This window comes from Hippoglossus stenolepis, chromosome 3, assembly GCF_022539355.2.
Source record: "Hippoglossus stenolepis isolate QCI-W04-F060 chromosome 3, HSTE1.2, whole genome shotgun sequence".
Lineage (NCBI taxonomy): Eukaryota > Metazoa > Chordata > Actinopteri > Pleuronectiformes > Pleuronectidae > Hippoglossus > Hippoglossus stenolepis.
This window is the reverse complement of record NC_061485.1, coordinates 11,918,404-11,938,460: the sequence shown is the minus strand read 5'-3', so window position 1 is coordinate 11,938,460 and position 20,057 is coordinate 11,918,404. Positions and strand designations below refer to the sequence as shown.

General features: G+C 40.5%; 1 protein-coding gene across 4 annotated transcripts in view; it reads left to right on the top strand.

Annotated features, from left to right (window-relative positions):
• Positions 1 to 19,208, top strand: part of kcnab2a (potassium voltage-gated channel subfamily A regulatory beta subunit 2a) — a 74,914-nt gene extending 55,706 nt beyond the window's left edge. For all 4 annotated transcript variants that reach the window (XM_035151762.2, XM_035151763.2, XM_035151759.2 and 1 more), the window contains 13 exons: positions 4,879 to 4,922; positions 5,194 to 5,231; positions 5,526 to 5,605; positions 9,363 to 9,407; positions 9,928 to 9,972; positions 10,227 to 10,270; positions 10,476 to 10,562; positions 12,080 to 12,165; positions 12,696 to 12,816; positions 13,209 to 13,303; positions 14,412 to 14,532; positions 16,855 to 16,943; positions 18,677 to 19,208. In XM_035151762.2, the coding sequence (XP_035007653.1) occupies positions 4,879 to 4,922; positions 5,194 to 5,231; positions 5,526 to 5,605; positions 9,363 to 9,407; positions 9,928 to 9,972; positions 10,227 to 10,270; positions 10,476 to 10,562; positions 12,080 to 12,165; positions 12,696 to 12,816; positions 13,209 to 13,303; positions 14,412 to 14,532; positions 16,855 to 16,943; positions 18,677 to 18,766 (985 nt within the window). In that variant the 3' untranslated portion in view covers positions 18,767 to 19,208. The remainder of the gene's footprint in view (positions 1 to 4,878; positions 4,923 to 5,193; positions 5,232 to 5,525; positions 5,606 to 9,362; positions 9,408 to 9,927; positions 9,973 to 10,226; positions 10,271 to 10,475; positions 10,563 to 12,079; positions 12,166 to 12,695; positions 12,817 to 13,208; positions 13,304 to 14,411; positions 14,533 to 16,854; positions 16,944 to 18,676) is intronic.
• The last annotated feature ends 849 nt before the right edge of the window (positions 19,209 to 20,057 follow it).

Below are 20,057 nucleotides of genomic sequence, written 5' to 3'. Positions count from 1 at the left end.
ACACAGCTAATAGGTGAAATAGATTAGATGACATAAGGTATAATAATGGATTGAAATCCATCAATATCAGGACTTGCAAACAAACTGTACGTGTGTGAGGTGCTGATGTGTTTTAAACCTTATGTCATCCTACATTTGAATTAAAGTTCTAGCTTCACGATCTAAGGATGATTAAGGTGAATATTTATCATCCATCAATTTGACCCTTTCATGGTCATAGAGGTGGATGATATTGACGAATTAATTATTGTTTGAATCATCATAGCCTAGTTTGTATTCAGGCTGTCCCAAATACCATTTTGTGGCCATAAAGCTAAATTTGTTAGCACGCAGAATTTTAGCAGCTCTGATTTTCAGATGATTTACTAAATAATGTTATGTCAGATTAGAGCTGTGATGAACAAAAATGTCCTTGTCTAAGAATAACACAATAATAAATGTTGATCCTTAATGAATATCGTTGGATTACTATTTCTTATTTCATGGACTAATGGGATTTTTGTGGTTATGCATAAATACTGTAAAATGGCACTCGGCTAACTGCATATCTCTGCTTAGACAAATCCTACATGTCTATTTCTTGAACAACAGAAAAATAAATTAAAAAAGGAAGTAGTCTGATAATCTGCACCACGTTATACAAAAAGAAAATAACATTGTGAATACCTATTTGAAAGTAGATTACCATTTGGATTGACCCCAATTTGTTCCAAATCACTTGGTAAAAATAAAAATGTGTCTTTTAGTTGAAATGATGTTATATTTGACATCATCAGAAGACTGTAGGGAGTAATGTATGTGTATCCATCAGGCGTTTTCACGTCTCCACATCAGTGCATCACTGTAGCTGCAGGCATAATGTGTGTTTTCCTTACATCTGTCTCGTTACGTCTCATTCTCGTAAACACAGTATCTCAGGAACGCCTTGAGAGAATTTCTTCAAATTTGGCACAAATGTTCACTCAAGCATGATCTGATCAGAGTCTACTGGTCAAAGGTCACTGTGACCTCACAAAATGTGTTTATTGCTGTAACTAAAACATTCATACACTTCCTTCTGAGTCTTCACTACTTGTACTATATGAATCTGGACTGATGTGATGTGCAACTTGAAAGGTTGGCGGAGGCATATTACTGTGTTGTGGTAAACATTTTATTGATTAATCTGAAGGGTCACACCCGTGTTTGTATTGAGGTAATTGATTGGCCCAACAGGGGAGGGTGTTATTCAGAGGAAACTACACATTTAATGACCTTGGTAGATTGCATGTTTCTGGCTACAGCTACGTTTACACTAACTTACTTTATTGCTTATTGGGATTGTCATGACATGTGTCAAAACACTTTTATACTTAAAACTCTTGTGGATTGTTGTGGAGTGGTGCCGGGTTTCAACGACTATCATATATTAATCCTTGCTATCTATATTACCTTTCCTTCTGTCCTTCCTCCTGTAGTAGTAGATTGTATTTCACAGTTAAGAATATTGTTTCCTGCTGATAGTTTTGGGGTGTTATGCGAGTACAATTTGAACGCCATTCTAACAAGGTGATTCATACAGTTAGCAGTGCTTACAGTAAATATGCTAAACTCAATGTGTGAGAATGGCTCAGCTAGTAGTAGGAATAACAGGAGTACTAGTTATTTTTATCTATACACCCTTTCTATTTTGTGTTGAGGCCCCTTATTACTCTTTTATCTCTTTTGTATTTCATGTTTTTTCCTCAAGAGACAACAATCCAATAATCTATATTCCATTGATCAATAATAAATGACTCTCTCTTAGGTGTCATCTGCTATTCCTTTTGTTATGTCGACCTTGGTGGAAGGTCTTGAAGCTCCCGTATTTTCCAGAGTTGTTCTTCCTTCACCAGCTGCCAAAGTCAGCAGCAGAGCTGAATGATAGACTTAGACATGCAGAATTCATTGTGTCAAGTTAAAGTGTAATGCAATCTGTGTGTAAACAAGCCCCAAATAGATCTCCAAGCCAGCCCTTAATTAAATAAACCAACATACCAAAATGAAAGCCCTTGCCTCGTCCCTTTGGGCTTTGTGCTGATTGGATTAGAAGGGTGATGTTAACAGCAACCTCAGTGAAAGGTTATCTAGTTCTTCAAACTAAACAAGACCACTGACCATGTGCTGCGGTGTTCTGTTCAGTGGCTGTGTCCCTGCAGCTGTAGTGAGTTTGCTGATCCAGTACTGTACCTGTCTCCTTCATTATTGAGGAGGGTGTGATATAGATGACTTTACTGTTGCGGCTCATGTCTACTGAGGCTCAGCGGGAACCCGAGCCCTGCATACTTACTAGGCCTGGCAGAGGGGTCATCGCAGTAACACACAATGCAATATTCAAGGCCCGTCTAGTAAAATATTGAACACAACAATGTGCTGACAAAGAGACGCCCATGCAATGAGAACAACAGCAAGGGCAGAGCTGTGTATTCTAATATACCTTTAACTTATTTTTAGGATTGGGGAAGTGCTTAACTACACTGGCACTGCACTGTGCAGTGTTCATGGTTAAAACATGCTCATGCAACACTTGCACTGTAAGCTTCACTTTGTGATAACCCCGAACACATGCTGATGAAAAAGACGCAACTCTAGAAGCATGTTATGACAGTTGCTCTCAGTTTATCTAATTAGACTTGTTTACTATGCATTTCAGTGACACACAACATACACGGTGTATTAACATATTAAGCAACGTGGATTCATCTAATCACATTAGGAGTTTAAATCTGGAACAGTGTAAGGCTTAAAATGCTCTGTGCTTAACGTACAGTAGCACAACTGTGTTTCGGAAACCAAAACCCACTGTGTTTACTGCCTATTTAAAGGATGATGCAGTCAAGCAGAGTTATTAGTGAAGTTATTTTGCTCTCACTGATGACAAATGGCTCAGTCCATCATTAAAAACACTCTCACAAACATGCTCCACCAAACAGTTTCACTCAGTAAGCTGCTTTTGGTTTTGGTTATCTCTGTAAGTGATGCAGAGCAGCAGCTCCCCGAGGGGGTATTTTACTCATGAAATTAAGAGCCAGTTAATTGTAGATCAGCTCCAGTGATTTGCCAGAAGGGACTTGTGTTAACCTCGTCACCGCGGTGCAACGTAAGGGCACGTGGTCCCTTTAGATTCTCTTATCACTCTCATTCTCTCCCTCACAAGTGGCTGTGTGCGCATATAAGTCATCGGGCTCCTATAGATGTCGTCATAGCCTCTTGGATTCAAACTATAACACGATTACAGACCTCACTGACCAAATCAGATCTTTTTAATGAGGCCCTTAGTAGAAAATAAGTTGCTTTACTTGGAAAATACATGAAGCGGATGTAATTTCTTTGTTTCTTAGTCACACCGAAATCTCAGACAGATCCAGAAATGGTTGATTTTTCCTGAGATATTCAATCTCGATATATAAAAAAAATATGAACAAATAGATGAGTCTCTTTCAGCCTCTAGAGGAGTTCAGTGGAATAAGAGTGGAGCTAATGATGTTTGATGATGTGAACATTTAAGTGGATTAACTCTTTTAAAAAAGAAAGTAGATTTATCAAAAAAGTGAAAATTGAAAGCATTTGAAAAGCTTGTTTTTGTTTCTAGAACAACACAAATGTAGACCACTGTAGCCTGCTTTGCTTTGAGGCTGTATGATACCGCTGAGATGTACATATTTATTTTAAACAGTTTAGTCAGTGGTTTTGGACATGGTGTTCAGACCACATTGAAAGAAGTGTTTTTTTAGTCACTGCAGCAATTCAACAGTCTTATCATGGCTTCACAAAACACCCACACACACTTACACACACAGTCCTCACAGGCAGAGCGATGTAACAGACACATCTGGATACGCACACACTCACAGAACACATCTGACCCCTGTCTTCTCTGCTCCTTTTCATTTCAACTATATTTCTATACAGGCAGTTTTATAAAAATATATTAGTTGTCCTCCCACACGCTTACTTTGACTCCTGCCCATGTTACATCATCCCCGTTGGACAAATTTTTTTAATCGTTTAACACTGCCAGCGTATCTCTTGCAGGAGGCTGACCAGAAGTAGCACATTTCGTTTTGTATATTTAATCATTTCTTAGATCAGATATATTTGGAAAAGATTTGAGCCAATACGGGTCCTATGGTCCTCGTTTTGTGTGGAAAAATAACTGAAACTGATGCGTTATTTCAGTGATTATAACACATCTGTGATGATGTTGCTTCTTAACCAGGTACCAAAGGCATCTCAGAGCACTTATAAAGCTTGTATAAAAGAACCTAACCAAATCTGTGATCGTCAGCAGAGCTGCCTGTCCGGACCATGCAGGCTCCGAGATGCCAGCTTTAGTTGTTGTGAGTTGTCGTGCTTCTACATTGCTGTAGGGGATTTTAGTCAGATGGCGGCTGAGGGATCCTGGTGTGTTGTGTGAAATTTCAGTGGATGTCGTGGTGGGCCTGTTTAAGTCCCACTCCTTCTCTTCTCCTCTTCCCTGACATTTCACACAAACATACATAAACCGCATATTCCCACACACACATTCTCATTGTCAGCTCCTGTTACTCTCTTCCCCTACACATCCACTCGACGTGTGTCAGTGCTGCAGTAGGTGCAGGCTTCAGATCCACACAAAGCCCTGTTTTTCATGTCGTCCATGGCTGTAATATTCCACTTCAGTAAGAACCTTCAGAACAGGCTTTTCTCCCATTACAAAAGTGTGATAGGGTATTTGATTTGATTTATCGGTCAATCAAGGTTGAAAACAAGGCTTTAAGTCCTTCTCTAATGGTCATAGCCACCACCAGGGTGTAAATATCACAAATCACTGCCACCTCAGTGCTGCATTAATGTGAATGATTCTCTCTGTTTTGACAGAAACCTTGGGAAGTCGGGCCTGCGGGTGTCCTGCCTTGGATTAGGTATGCGTCTCTTCGATTCTTAGAAACACTGAAAAGTTTTCTGCACACAAACAACTTTGTATAGCAGATTGATGAGATGAGCAGACCACACCATGGTCTTTAATCTTCTAAGAAAGATTAAATGAGAGAAAAAATAAAGAAGCAAGTTCCAGAACTCTGCAGAAGTTATAAAACAGTACATTCACTATGGTAATAATATGTATTGGCTCATCTGTTTGCATGTGTGTTTGTGTACTTACACTGACACCCACCCGCCTGTCATCCTCTTTAGGAACATGGGTGACGTTTGGCGGACAGATAACGGATGAGGTGAGAGCAGATGGATTTTGTCATCCTCCATCAGTCAGGGGTTGGGAATGAAAACCATCCATATGACTTGGCATATCCTGGATTGCTCAAGACACTATTTTTACTTTTAGTAACAACATACTGAAAGTTCGACAGCCAGTGAATAAACATTTTATACCAAATTAAACCCCCAACATCATTCTGTAGTCTTGTGAAGGGACATTTTAATAATTGAAAAGCGCCAACACCTCAAATGAGTGATCTCTCACCCTATTGTTTCCCTTCGCGCTTCCTTCTCCCCTGCTCTTTTCACAGATGGCAGAGCAGCTGATGACTCTGGCGTATGAAAATGGCATCAATCTGTTTGACACAGCGGAGGTCTACGCTGCTGGAAAGTGAGTAGATCCTGTGCCACGGGTCATGCATCATTGAGCGGTAACAACAGATATTATGAAGCTGCTGAAGCGTGATTGATTAAGTCACAGGCAGAGATTATGAAGTAGTTGCCGTGCCTCAATGCAATTTCCAGGTACTCACCCAAATCTCATGAAACATATTCTTTTATTTTATGGGTGTAAAGCGATGCAGATAGCTTCAGTTAGTCGGCATGATTAATCGTTTTAAAATCAAGATCTCGATACACAGCTATATACAATTCTGCTGCATTTTGAACTTCTTTCTCCCAAAGAACCTCAAGCACCCCATAATGCTACTTCATATTGGCTTTCTCCCTCAACCAATATTAACACGGCATTACTCCAATGCTAACTATGCAGTGTAGCAGAAAACTGAGAGTGAAGTAGACAAATAAATAAAAAACCATTGCCCCCCAATCTAAGCAAGAAAATTGTGAGATGCTTTGAAAACTTCTGCCACCAATGGAGATGAATACAGATATGTTCAAAGCTTTGACTTGAAAAGTTATCAGACATGTGTGATAACAGTAACAAAGTCATTAAAACTCACAAGCATCACTATGTTGTTCACATTTTCCCTTTGCACATTAAAAAACAAGAAACTCAGGCAATTCAAAGAAAAGTCGGTTTATCAGTAAAAACAATCTGCAGCAAAACGTAATGGAAACACTATACGCGTTAATCATGAAACAGATGAAATATGTGACGGGAATATCCACAAAATTCTGCAGAAGAAAGCATTAGATCTGTGTGGAATAATCAGAAAACTGGAACCATCTTCAAATTAACACATGAAGCAATTATAAATGCCGTGTTTCTCATGTTTTCTGCCATAACTGTGATCTTTGCTCTTGATTTAGATGGAAATATAACTTCTCTTTGTCAGCAGATTTAATTGTTCATGTAAAGTATTTCCAGTTGACTATTAATGGACACGACAGTCTCTCTCCTTGAACATAGACCTGAAAGTCTTTTTTTATCGGGTCCTTGTCCTTTTCATTCTTGCAGTAACATACACGAGGGTTCAGATATTCATGGTCTTGATCTAAATTTACTGGACAGCTTGTGATGATATTTTTACCCTGAGAAAGCAGCCCCGTGTTGCCCTATTGCTGAATGTAGTGACGGTTTAAATTCCAGCGTGGATTAATCTGGCTTTGTAGTAACTTGGGTGCTTTGAAATAATCTAAGGGATTATCCTTTGCGAACACTATCTCTGATTAACAGCAGCAAGTCCCTTTTTTTTTTTTAATCCTTCCCAAGAATATTTTAGTTTTGACATTATGTTTAGGAGATGCGTCAGACTGCTCCTGTGAAAACCTAATGAAAACAAAAAGTGGGAACGATTCAATAGGTGTCAGTGGTATTCCTCATTTCTCATTGAATCCTTCAATGTCATCAGTCCATGCTCCGATGGTCTGGGGAGAATTCAACAATCAGTTTGCCTTGTTGTTAAAGGATGAGTCCAGAAAAAACAGGCACAAAGTTGACTTTTGACACAGAAATATTACCAACTCTAATTTTAATCATTGTGCTTCCATAATACAAAGCACCACTTGACAGAAAGCACATATCTGTTTGACACGTGCAAATGTTTGTGACAGCATGTCACACAGCTCAGTATGTGTTGCACAGGTGTTAATCCAAACAGTTTCCAGCACATAGCAGCGCTGAGGAGCTTATATTGCACGCGCACGCGCGCAGGAGTAGAACACATCACACACTTTGCACGTCAGAGTGGAGAAAGCTTTCATGTGAAGTCCTTGGGTTTAGCTTTCTGTGATTTCAGTCAGACTCAGAGAATGTATGTTGGTGTTGGAGGCTGCACGAACAGGCTACATCCATACTAATAAGTTTTTGTCTTAACACGGCGTTTTAAAACAAAAAAAAGCCATTCATCCATTCAAGCGTTTTGGCTCTGTATCAGTAGTGATCCCTATCCATACTAACACGCGTCAAAAGGAATATTCATGTACACTGGACATGTGAGTGTCAGTGTAAAGAGAAAGCAGATCGTCGATTCTGCAGTTGGTTGCTCAGTTACAAAAAATACTACGAACAATGTAGTTTGTTCTATACAAAACACAGAAAAAAAACAAACAGTCAACAAATAAATATTAAATCATCAATTGTGATGCCTAACTAGCGTATCCATCCCATTTTGTAGGCTACTGTTTTTCTGATATATAAATAAATATGTGTAAATGCACTAATACAAATGTTCTGCTTATCCTGTGTAGCCACTGTTATCAGCAGACACACATTGCTTCAAAGCATTTAAAAGTATGCGAGTAATTGGAAGAATAGAAATTTTCATCTTCGTTTTCTTTCAGGCTTAAACGTTTTGCTCTAGATGCATAGTAATTGCATGACACTGAGTGAGGCCAGTGGCAAATTGGAGAGCATAATTACACACAAATCTGAAAGTAATAAAATATTATAAAGCCATGAATAATGCAGCATTATGTCTTTGCTTGTGCTGTAAGTCAACACTGGAATAAATACCTAATTATGAATGAAGACAGTTAACCTGCTCCAGGCGCACTGTACCTTATGTTTGGGCTCTCAAATGACTCACATTTCCATTGTGTGGGTATTTTCCAGTAATACACACATACACACCTTATTATGCACTCAAACACGCATTATTGCTCTCAGGAGAGTGCTTATTGCTGGTTGTTTAAAAAAGGTGTGTGTGTCCAGCTGGCAGAGCTTGAAACAGATTGTACAGTGGTAGTGCAGCAAATACTCTACTCATGCTGCTTGTTGGATCAGCAGACTAAAACTGGCACACACACAGGAGTTCAGAGACAAAAGAAATTAGACCTGGATTACCTGGATTGTAGTTAAATACATTGTAATCCACTACTACAATAAGCAGTACAACAATAAGTCAGAATGGCCCCTGTTATGTAAATAAGACCCTGGTTTAACAAGAGCTGGTAAAAAAAAATGTTGTATATGAATCAACCCTCTTTGGGTTAAAACTGAAGATTCTTTGCACACCAAATTTTTGCATCTTTAAAAAGTCATTTTATGCAGCAAATTTTGTGTGTGTGTGTGTGTGTGTGTGTGTGTGTGTGTGTGTGTGTGTGTGTGTGTGTGTGTGTGTGTGTGTGTGTGTGTGTGTGTGTGTGTGTGTGTGTGTGTGTGTGTGTGTGTGTGTGTGTGTGTAAAATGTTACCGAGCATAGCACAAGTAAGCATGTGGCAAATAGGGAGATTATTATTATTTAAAAAAGCAAGTATTAGTCATCAATGTACCCAACATTAAACCTCAACAAATCTTAGTAGTTGCTGTGTTTTAGTTTTCAGCATTGCCCAAGTCCATTTTGTTGGGAGCTATGCTACAGGCAGGTGTCTCATTACTTGTCAGGCTGAGAGGACTGCGGAGACAAACTCCTGACAGGTTTCTGTCCGGTCTTAATGAGCCCCATGTTGGAAGTAATGTCACTCATTAGCACCCCTGCGGCTGTTAATAAGTGACATAGTGGTGGCTCCACAGAACAGCTGGACCCAGGCCCTGCTGACTGTGACCTGGCAGCCAGTTCACACTCTCCAGTCCCAAACAGGTGTGCTTTCCATTGAACGCTCCCTCATATATCACACAGAGTTGTCAGAGTTTTTCTTTTTAGACTTGGGGCTTGAAATCATCCCTGTGATAGTGGGCTGTCAACTCTTTCATCATTTCAAGACCATCTTTATTTAATCATACCTTCTCTCCGTCTACTTTGCAGGGCAGAGGTGGTGCTCGGAAACATCATAAAGAAAAAAGGATGGAGGTATGAGGCACACTTTAATTGAGTTTGGTGTTTTCTTATATCCGTCCCAGCCAGCCTCCCTAATCTTGTATCATCTCCTTCCTTGCACATATTGGGAGGCAGGGTGTTGTGTGCTGGAAAGGTAAGATAGGGAGATAAAAGATTAATGAGGGCCACCGTGCCATATCCACACTCACTCCTGTGTCCCTCTAACAAGACTCTGGATAATGGTTCAGCCTCTTGTGCCTTGTCTTATACTTTATCCGTCTTGAATTGGCATTTGTATAGCTTTGTCAGCTTATACGCCTTCAAGACTCATTCATTGGTGCTGGCCAAGTTCTGGCATAATCATACTTATTGTGGAATGTGGGTGAGTGTGACACTGAGGGAATAAGGTAGAATCGCATGGTTACTCAGTATCCGAGCTCTTCATCCTGTTAATACATTCAAACATATGGTTTGTGTAAAGTCCAAAACACATTTTCTGCTGTCCATGTTCACCTGTTGATGTCACAGATTTGCTTTCATTTTTCATTTTTAGACGTTCAACTCTGGTGATAACAACAAAGATCTTCTGGGGTGGAAAGTAAGTTTCATCTGGCTGCTTCCAAATGATAAATGCTTCCGCTGTAATAATTTCGACCTGTTTGATGTTCCTGGTAATGACATCATGTGTCATCCAAACTTATCTGTTGTCAGGTACTTTCAATAAGCCTGAAACATTTATTAGATCATATTTCACAAAGGATATGCGATATGTATTATTCTGGAGAGGCGGGTAGTTTAGTATTTCAAATTACTGTTTACAAACCAAGATCTATTGTCTTTTGTTTTTTCCAGAGCTGAGACTGAAAGAGGTTTATCCCGAAAACACATTATAGAAGGTAAATATCAATACTGCAAATCACTTGATTAAATGTTGATGCTGCTACAAAATGCTCTTGGTTTCATTTGAGTGGCGACGAAAACATTTTTGTACAATAACCCTGTGAAAATATATTGTTTGAGGATCCCACACACAAAGTTTTTGACAGTATATACTGTAGTTTCATTCAACTGCTATTTACTAACAGTGGTGCTCATTTCCAGGTTTAAAGGCCTCTCTAGAAAGACTGCAGTTAGACTATGTGGACGTGGTGTTTGCAAATAGACCGGACCCTAATACACCCATGGAAGGTAAATGATTCCTCTTCCTCTACTATCATTTATCACTTCTGAGTTACCACCTGTCCTTTCCTGTCCTCTCACACACTCTTAACCATGTCTTCCTTCTGTTTTGTCATATGGCACATAATAAACGCACCTCTTTTCTGTCTCTATGACTACTGCAACGTGTAACTAAAATATCTATATTTAAACGCTGTGTGTGTGTTGTCCTGGCGCTTCCACCTCCATAGTTAGAATTAGGATAGATACTGAGGCTGGAGACCTTTAAATGGCAGCGTGCTCACTGTGTGTGGGCTCAACTGGTCACACGGTATCCATCTGTTCCAGTGTCGGAGTTCCTCCCCGGGTTAGAGTAAGGTCACAGGTCGTCTTCCTGCCTTCAGTTTGATGCCTTATCGACTCTGGCTGTTGCACAATATATTTCAGTGTCTTGTTAGTCACAAGTAGCAGGTGTTGTTTCGTCTAAATGTCGAGAGATTCTTTTGGCCAGTTGGCTTTTAAATATTGTTCCCGTGGACAGCTCTGAGTCTATGTCTTCAACTACACAGTGGTAAAACCATCTGGTAAATTTGATTCTGACAATCCCTAAAGGGCAGTGTACAGGGTGAAAAGGAGGTGAAGTGCTGTTTACAGAGAAAAGCTCTAAAGCTGAGCACCCACTAGATGATAGAAAGGTTTAGGTCTAGTCTGAGTGTTCAGAAACTGCACACCAGCAAGGGGGAGTTGTGTGGATGGAGAATATAGAGAAATTATAAGATAGAAATTATCAGATTGAGATGCTGATACACCCATTTTATTGCTCTCCTGTGCTCCTGATCTTACCTGGGATGCCCTGATCATTATCTGACATGTTTGACGGCTTGGGCAGCAGTCGAGCTAAACCAATTGTCACAAACAAGGCAGAAATTACAGTGCACTAATGTGAAATTTCATTCGGCGTCACACAGTCAGATATAAAATGTAAAATCAGATTCCTATCTGATAGCTTTGAATAAAATGTAGTGATGTGTTGACAGAAGAAAACATGAGATTAATCTTCAGTCACATTAATGAAAAAACTGATCCTTGACCTACCAAGGATGAGTACTTAAATCAAAAAGTACTTTAAATACAGAAGCTGCAGTCCAGTTTGTGAACCTAAGTCTGTAATCAGTTTATTTTACTGGCCTCTTTTTTTTTTTTTAGCATGTGTTGGATTTGAAAAAATAGGATTTTTATTAGATTTTCACATTGATGTGGTTCATGTGTACCCTGTGGTGAATAGATGTCATTCTTCTCAGAATTAATCACTCATGTCGATTCACATAATCAGCGTTTCCACCTCTCTGCTCATTGGCCCGGTCCATTTAGATTGCAAATGATCACAAGATCTTTTATGAGAACACAGAACAGGCTCTCATTGTTTGCTCTATCAAGAGAGATATACAAATATTTTAAAAAGTTGTAATAATACTGTTTTATAAACATAACAGGGTGACATCAGCATTAAATGTGTTTTATAACATTTTGTGTATTTTTATTTACAGAAACAGTTCGAGCAATGACCCATGTGATAAATCAAGGCATGGCCATGTACTGGGGAACATCCCGCTGGAGTCCAATGGAAATAATGGTGAGCCCCTTTTACACACTGGACAAAAAAACCTTACAAACACCCAAAACATCTGGCTTTTGTGTCCAGGGGCTCTGCAGTAGTGACGTGTATTTTTTGGCTCCAGCAGCGATGTAAACATGACACTGACAACTTTCAGAGCACACACACACACACACACACACACACACACACACACACACACACACACACACACACACACACACACACACACACACACACACACACACACACACACACACACACACACACACACTGTAAACACACCTTTTACTTGCTCACCATGGTGCTGATGAAGCAGAAACACTGCAGCCACACCTAATATTGCGTTTTAAAGTTTGTGTATACACAAGACAAAAGTTTTAGAAAATATCACTTTTTTCTTGTTCTATCACGTAGATTGGATAATAATTCGGTCCTGTTTGTGTTTTATGCTGAACTATGTACAGTGGGGTTTTGGGCACTGTCCAATATATACACTACTGTCCTGAATGTGGGCCTGACCTTGTTTCTTCCATGTTTTCCTGTAGGAAGCATACTCTGTGGCGCGACAGTTCAACCAGATTCCTCCCATTTGTGAGCAGGCTGAGTACCACATGTTTCAGAGAGAGAAGGTGGAGGTGCAGCTACCTGAACTCTTTCACAAGATAGGTGAGCTGGCATGGATTTGGATTGTGTAGCATTTAGTCAAGGTCTTCGACCATGAGACTGTACAAGAAAAACTGACAGACCTTGGAAGGTCATCGATTAGACAGTACTCTGATCTCTTATCATTACAGTATGAGTTCCCATTTAACTTTATTTCCTGTGATTTCTCAGTGGCCATCTACAACTACAGCACATGATCTGTTTTAGACTTTATCTTGGTTCAAGTCTTGTATAAATTGTCCCACAAATGATTGACGAGTCCTTTGTGACAGTGCAGTTTGTCTTCAAGCGACTGCTCTAGTTTATCTACCAGGTTAACAAAAACAGGTCCAAATAAAAAGCCAGTTAGAGAGGAGGAATCAGACAAAGTGATGATGACATGTTTGTTCTCTCAGGTGTGGGGGCCATGACATGGTCACCACTGGCCTGTGGGATCATCTCAGGGAAATACGACGGCAGGGTGCCTCCCTACTCTCGGGCCTCTCTGAAGGAAAGTATTTTTTTTTTGCGTTTTTATCCCACTTTGATCCTCTGTGCTTGTGTCACTGTTGTGGTTTCCCCCTCTGATTTGCTGGTGGTTTGTTTGTTTACTGTGTGTTTGTGTCTTTCAGGTTCTGTAACTCTGTGTACACCACGTATCTGTGTGTTGTCAGTGCCATGTTGAAACCATGCACTGTGTACCTCTTCACAAGCAGCGCTGTTTGCCAGCGGGTGTCAGCTTAACGCACATGAGCACACACAAAACATGCACACAACACTGCATTCACACAGAACAGAAATAGTACAGCATGTGTGCCCAATGAGGAATCTTTGAATAATTTGACACTGCTAGCGCTACACTGAAACTTAATTAAATTGCTAGATGAACCATAAGACAGAAAACAAAACATCCACGTTAACCAAATATTCATGATTTCATTCACTCAGAGACCTATTTCTCTGTAAAGTAATAGATAAACTCAGGAGGTCTACAGTAACAGCAACATTCAACACACTTCACTTTATGACAAATTACTTTCATTATTCTTATTGACTAAGAGCACAGAAATAACTCAACTCTACGAGACACAGGAGCTAACACCTGACTTACTGCAGTGATGTGTTGCTGCTGTGGTGGAGCATGTTCTGTTTGTGTGGCTTGTTTGTCAGTGACTGTCGATGAGACCTCTCCTGTTTCATGAAACTAGCTCTTCAGTGTTTGGTGTTGTGCAGTCTCTTTGACGACTTGTGTGGAATGAGCTGTTTCCTGTTGGTTCACTGTTGCCTGAGGATGTTTGTGGTGTTTTGGCTCTTAATGGTTATGATGCATTATGAATAGCATTATGGTACAGTCTAATTTCTGACCTTTGATCCCATGTTGCTCTGACATTATGATATAATGATATCTGTAAATACAGAATTGTTCTTGTGTTTGTAACTTTGTAACTATAATGAACTGAATAATCATAGTTTCAGTGAGCGTAGCTGGAGATATGTAGGCGTAGGCAGCAGGAGACAGAGTCACGTGTTTAAAAACAGGCCCTGGTGACACAGGAGCTGCGGTGCGGCCGTGTGAGCAGGGCTGTGTTTTTGAGCAGGTGTGCTGTGTTTTCAAACAGGGCTACCAGTGGTTGAAGGACAAGATCTTGAGCGAGGAGGGCCGGCGTCAGCAGGCGAAGTTGAAAGAGCTGCAGGCAATCGCGGAGCGGCTGGGCTGCACTCTGCCCCAACTCGCCATCGGTACGCAGATACACTCTGCCGCTCTCTCTCTTTCTGTCTGTCTGTCCGTCCCTCTGCCTCGGACGGACCGGGGTCAGCACAGCTCGCTGCTGCCTGGTTTGACTGTGGGTGTGTTGTGTTGTCCTGTGTCTGTGTAGTTTTTAATTATAAATGAATTGTGCAAAAAGGGAAAAGGAAGCAAAAAATTTAGATTAAGAAAATAAAAGGGAAATGGTGCATGTTAAAGGGACTCATTGCTTCTTAGAAACCAATAAGAAAAGCAACAACATTAATAGAATACAGTGTGTCCTCGAGCACAGTCCTTAAAACACATTAACATACGTAAACATCAATGTAGGTAATGTAAATATGTTTACATTATGTGTTTGGATATGCAGGTCTGTGGTTTCCCCTGGCGTTAACATGTATTTAACAATTTCTGGTGTCAGCATAAAAAGAGCATCCTGGACATAAATCCAGCGAGTGACCCATATTGATTCCCTGCCGGTCAGCAGTGTGAGAATATGCAAACCCCCGAAGACGCACACTCCTGTGAGAGCTATTAAAGCGTCAGACTTGAGGGAGGCGGCGAGTAAATCTGGGACTTCGCTTCCTATCAGCGCAGATCACAGCAGATTCTCTCCCCTCGCAGTAATGCAGTGTCATAGATTAGGTTTCACGGCCCATTAGTGGACACCCTCGTCTCTCCCAATTACCATAAATCCTTCTGGCGATACTGAAGGCAACACAAGAGATTTATGTCGGCCATGTAGTCCTCCGCACTATATCGTGGCACTACAGTATTGAACCATCCTCCGCCAAGGCCAAACAATCTTTCACATCTGACTTCCTCTTAAAAGGGAAAAATAAAAGGACAAAAGATCCTCTGCAATAAATTGTACAGACCATATCTATAGAACTTCAACATCCATAGGAAATTGACGAAAGGAAATGATAAAAACAAATTCCTGGATCTGATGCTTTAAGCAAATCTGCACCAAATGTAATGGCTTCTTTTGTTGCTCATGTCCCATCCCTCCACCATGTTTAGTTCAAATCAGTTCAGACACAGGTAAAAAGCATTACCTTCCTGTTGGAGGTTTTGAAAAGTATAAAACAATGACTGAATCCTCCTACTGCTGCTGGATAAGTGGTACATTCAGGAATCAGTCTGTGGATGTGAAGTGAGTATCTCTCTGTCCTGAGGGAAGCTCTTCTCTTCTGTCAATCTAACAAAACACACTGTTTTCATTTTGATGGTGGATTTGAGTCGTAATCGCACTGTTTTTACAGCATAAAATGCTGTCCCTTTATACCATAATCTGTTTAATCTGTAGTCTCTTCAATCCCAACATAATGCAGTTGTTGCATAATACGTCTTAAAATTATAATAGGGTTTGGGTGTTGTTTTGTGTTTCCTTAAAGAAATCACCAAAATAAAGGCAAAATTCAGATTTGGAAGATCAGGATCTAACTCATCTAACATGGGTTTAAAGAGGCTTCAAGTTTTCTTCTTTTTTTTTTGCGTGTCTACATTTGCAAGGGAAAGATTATACTTTTTTTTTTTTTTAACAGCTTGTTGCTTTTCATATTAACATTTAACACATAAAACATATGATAAATTGATGAAATATGGTTGGATCATACAAAACAACCGTATGAAAATAATTACAATTAAGAACAACAATGATAAAATACTGCATGTTGATGATAAATATATTTCTAAAAACTATAATCTTGTTCAGCTCTATTACACCTACTATTATTTTAAAAATAATTAGTTGAGTTGATCGGTTCTGCTCTGACAGTTGAATAATCTTTCAAATATATTTATTTTGTTTGACTAAGCAAATCATTTCAAAATGACTCCTTGGCCTTTGGATATCTGAGCTGAACAGTTGTGACATTTTATAGACATAACAAATTATCTAAATTATATTCCATCACTCAATATTGATAAATGTTAGTTACAGCCTTAGTCAATACACATTCTACTTAACAATGAATCCTTTTACTTATGATATTTTGAGTACATCTTCCTGAGAATATTTTTTATGTGGTATTTGTACTGAAGTCAAAGACGTGAATGTGTCTTCTACACTGGGAGGATTTTAGTATTCAGGTTGGTGGAGAGAGATAATATTGTACAGAAGTGTTGCCGTAGCCTTTCATGTTATATCAGGACTTTGTAGGAAATGTCATTTAGCGTGATAAAAGAAAATCAATCTGCTCTGAGTTTGTGATGTGTGCAGATGTTGTGTGGTGTGTTTGAGCCGGGGATGCTGTGATAGTGTGTCCGTAGCCATGGTGGGGGTGTCATTGCTGTTTACTGGTTTCCTGCAGCGTGGTGCCTACGGAACGAGGGGGTGAGCTCAGTCCTTCTAGGAGCGTCCAACACCGACCAGCTGATGGAGAACATAGGAGCGATACAGGTGAGGCTATGAAATGAGGGTGTGCGTGCGTGCGTGTGCGTGCGTGCGTGTGTGTGTGTGTGTGTGCGCGTGCGTGTGTGTGCTTCTGCAGAGCAAATCAGCGGCTTTATTAGTGAAAATGTGACCTGACCTGTTTCATCAGGTCCGTATTTGTGCCTTCAGCGCAGAACAGCAGCCTCCTCCTCTCCTGGGTGCAGCTGAGCCTCTGGGGCGGTTTGCCGCTGCACACTTGGGTGCTTTACTGTACCGAGTTAATAAGGTCAGGGGAGTATCAGTTGCCAGGAGATTGGAGGCAAGCTTAAGGCCACTTCTTCCTCTCCTGATAAGATGCACTGTGTTAATGGGGTTTTCAGACTGGTGGGGGTTTACCTCCTCTGCTCACATTATGTCTGGCCTGAAGTAAAGAACAGCCCTACACTCCTCTAGTCGGATGCTGTGTGTGTGTGTGTGTGTGTGTGTGTGTGTGTGTGTGTGTGTGTGTGTGTGTGTGTGTGTGTGTGTGTGTGTGTGTGTGTGTGTGTGTGTGTGTGTGTGTGTGTGTGTGTGTGTGTGTGTGTGTGGACACATTAGTAATGTGTGCACACTATATGTCTCTCTCTCTCTCCCTCAGCACATTTGATATTTCGTTTTGAAATGCTATGCCCACATTTCCCCAGGGCTCTGTACTTTTTCCTTTTACTGAGAATTTTTCATCACAGACCCTGAAATAGAAACAGTCTTTCATCTGAAAAGAAAGTGCACATAATATTTCCTTCTTCTTTTGCAGTATTTGTTTCATGTCTGTACGAAAGAGAAAATTTGAAAATAAATGACCTTTTATATTTTCAACTTGGGTATAATATACTTTTAATTACATCATAGAAAAATAACTTATTTTTCTGCTTCAAGAACTCTTGATGTCATAATTGTAACATAGCACTTTAATTTACATGATCATTTCATATTTTGTTTCACTTAATACCTTTACATGTATTTACAAACCTCTTGGCCTAAAATAATGATATGACGATAATACCTTTTACTTGTGTTTGTGTTTTAGCTTCTTTACAGTTGGACATTGTCACATTGATTAAATAATCTTCAGATTTTAAAGATGTTATATGACTACCTGCTTTAATAATGATTTTAATTAGTTATTGTATTGAGTATAAGAACCATAAATGTTGGCAACAACTACAGGTACATTGAAGTCACCCTTCATGGTCCAATCAGCTCTAAGTAAAGGTGACCTAAGAAGCATTAAGGATGAAATGGACATCCGATCCCTCAGACCACATCCAGAGGTGTTCTGGGATGAATGCGGCATCATTCTTTTCGTTGAGTGTCACAAATGTGTCCTGGGCCACATATGAAGGATCAAATTCTCAGCTGATGTCCTCTGACCTGAATTAATCAAATATATTTTTACTTTCCTCAATGTCCAAACACTGTTTTGTTTGTGGCCACCGCAACAACATCAACACTGACCAACACATACAGTAATGATTGATACCATTAGCAAAGGAGTGTAATCTGTTTCTTCATAGCAGAACTGCATGTCATTGATAATCTCAGCCCCACCGGACTCAACTCAGGCTCTTTCTCTCGCCCTCTCCATCTCTCGCTCGGGCAGACACACACACACAAACAAAAACATTGAACGGGGCCTTAAGAAAAACTGTTCAACAGAAGCTCTGACAGGAAACGTGAAAGAGCAGAAGATGATCATTGTTTGTCTTTCTCTCCCGACACAGGTTCTTCCAAAGTTGTCATCCTCCATCACACATGAGGTGGACAGCATCCTGGGGAACAAGCCGTTCAGTAAAAAGGACTACCGCTCTTAACACGAAGCACAGCCCCGCCCGGCAGGGCTGCACCCGGGCTACAGCAGCGCCCCACCTTTGCCTGATCCTCTGTTTGCTTGAGCTTTTACTAAGTGAGACCCTGGCGCATGAGTCTGGCCACACCAAGGCCACGCAGGGCACCTCATTTAGAGGGATAAGATAAGAAAAAAGGGGAAAAAATACAGTCACCTCCACAGGAAATGAAAGGATTGACAAAGAAAGACAAGTGGATGAGGGATATGCGCTCATACCTAAATCAGTTATATACATTCAATTCAGCTGAAGGTATTTTAAAACCATAGAGAAAGATTACTTTAAAAAAAAAAAATAAGCACACGCTTGCTTGGCAGCCAGAATTCTTTTTTGTTTGTTTGTTTTTCCAAAGATGATTGCAACTAAAAGGAAGATGAAGTTCATACTGTATGGATAGACAAGAACTACATTTGTTCCTGGGATGTTCTATTGACAAACCGTGTCCATCAAGGTTTCTCTGAAAGAAGAGCTCTGTGTGTGTGTTGTTGTTGTTGACATGATCAGTATTGGAGCCTGTTTGTGGGCTTTAACAATCAGCACTTTAGTATTGTCAGTAAAGGTGCTGGAGGGGAGAGGATGGGTATTACAGTAGTTTTATCACACAACCATTGCACTATTAGATTTTGCATCACCTCCTGATAGTTCCCTCTCCTCATCCTCCCTCTGTGTTTTCACTGGCAGTGCATTTGTCCAGCCTGATGCTCTGACACTCCTGCTGTCGAGGAGCGGTGGTGAAGTCCTGCGTCCGACAGGGGCCAATGGGAGGACGAGGGGTTAACAACTGCACTCTGCCTGGGAGGCTCCTCCTCCGTCCTGACCACTGAACTGTTCATGATAAGGAGTCAGGAGCGAGGCTGCTGTGTGCGGGCGACTGCCACTCAAAAGATTAGCTATTTATTCACCCCGAACAGTAGGAGCTGCAGTCATCATAAATCAAATGCGGTGTCCTGCTTCACTGTGTTACCCAACCTCTGCTCTGTCCAGGCCGAGGATTTGCTGTACAGGAAGTGATCATATCAGTGCTGGCTCCACATCTCATGGAAACATCTCCTTGATCAAATTCTGCTCAAGTATTTTTGCCTTATTTTACAGTTGCATCAGACTGTGCTGTGGGCTTCAGTGTAGACGAGCAGCTTGACAGCTGTCCCCATTGGCCGACTGGTCTCATGTCCCCAGTATTTAGGGCAACGCTGACTTGTAGAAGTGGTGTTAGTTTTCCTGGGTGTGGTCGTGTTTCCAGTTAATCAGCGAGTGGCAG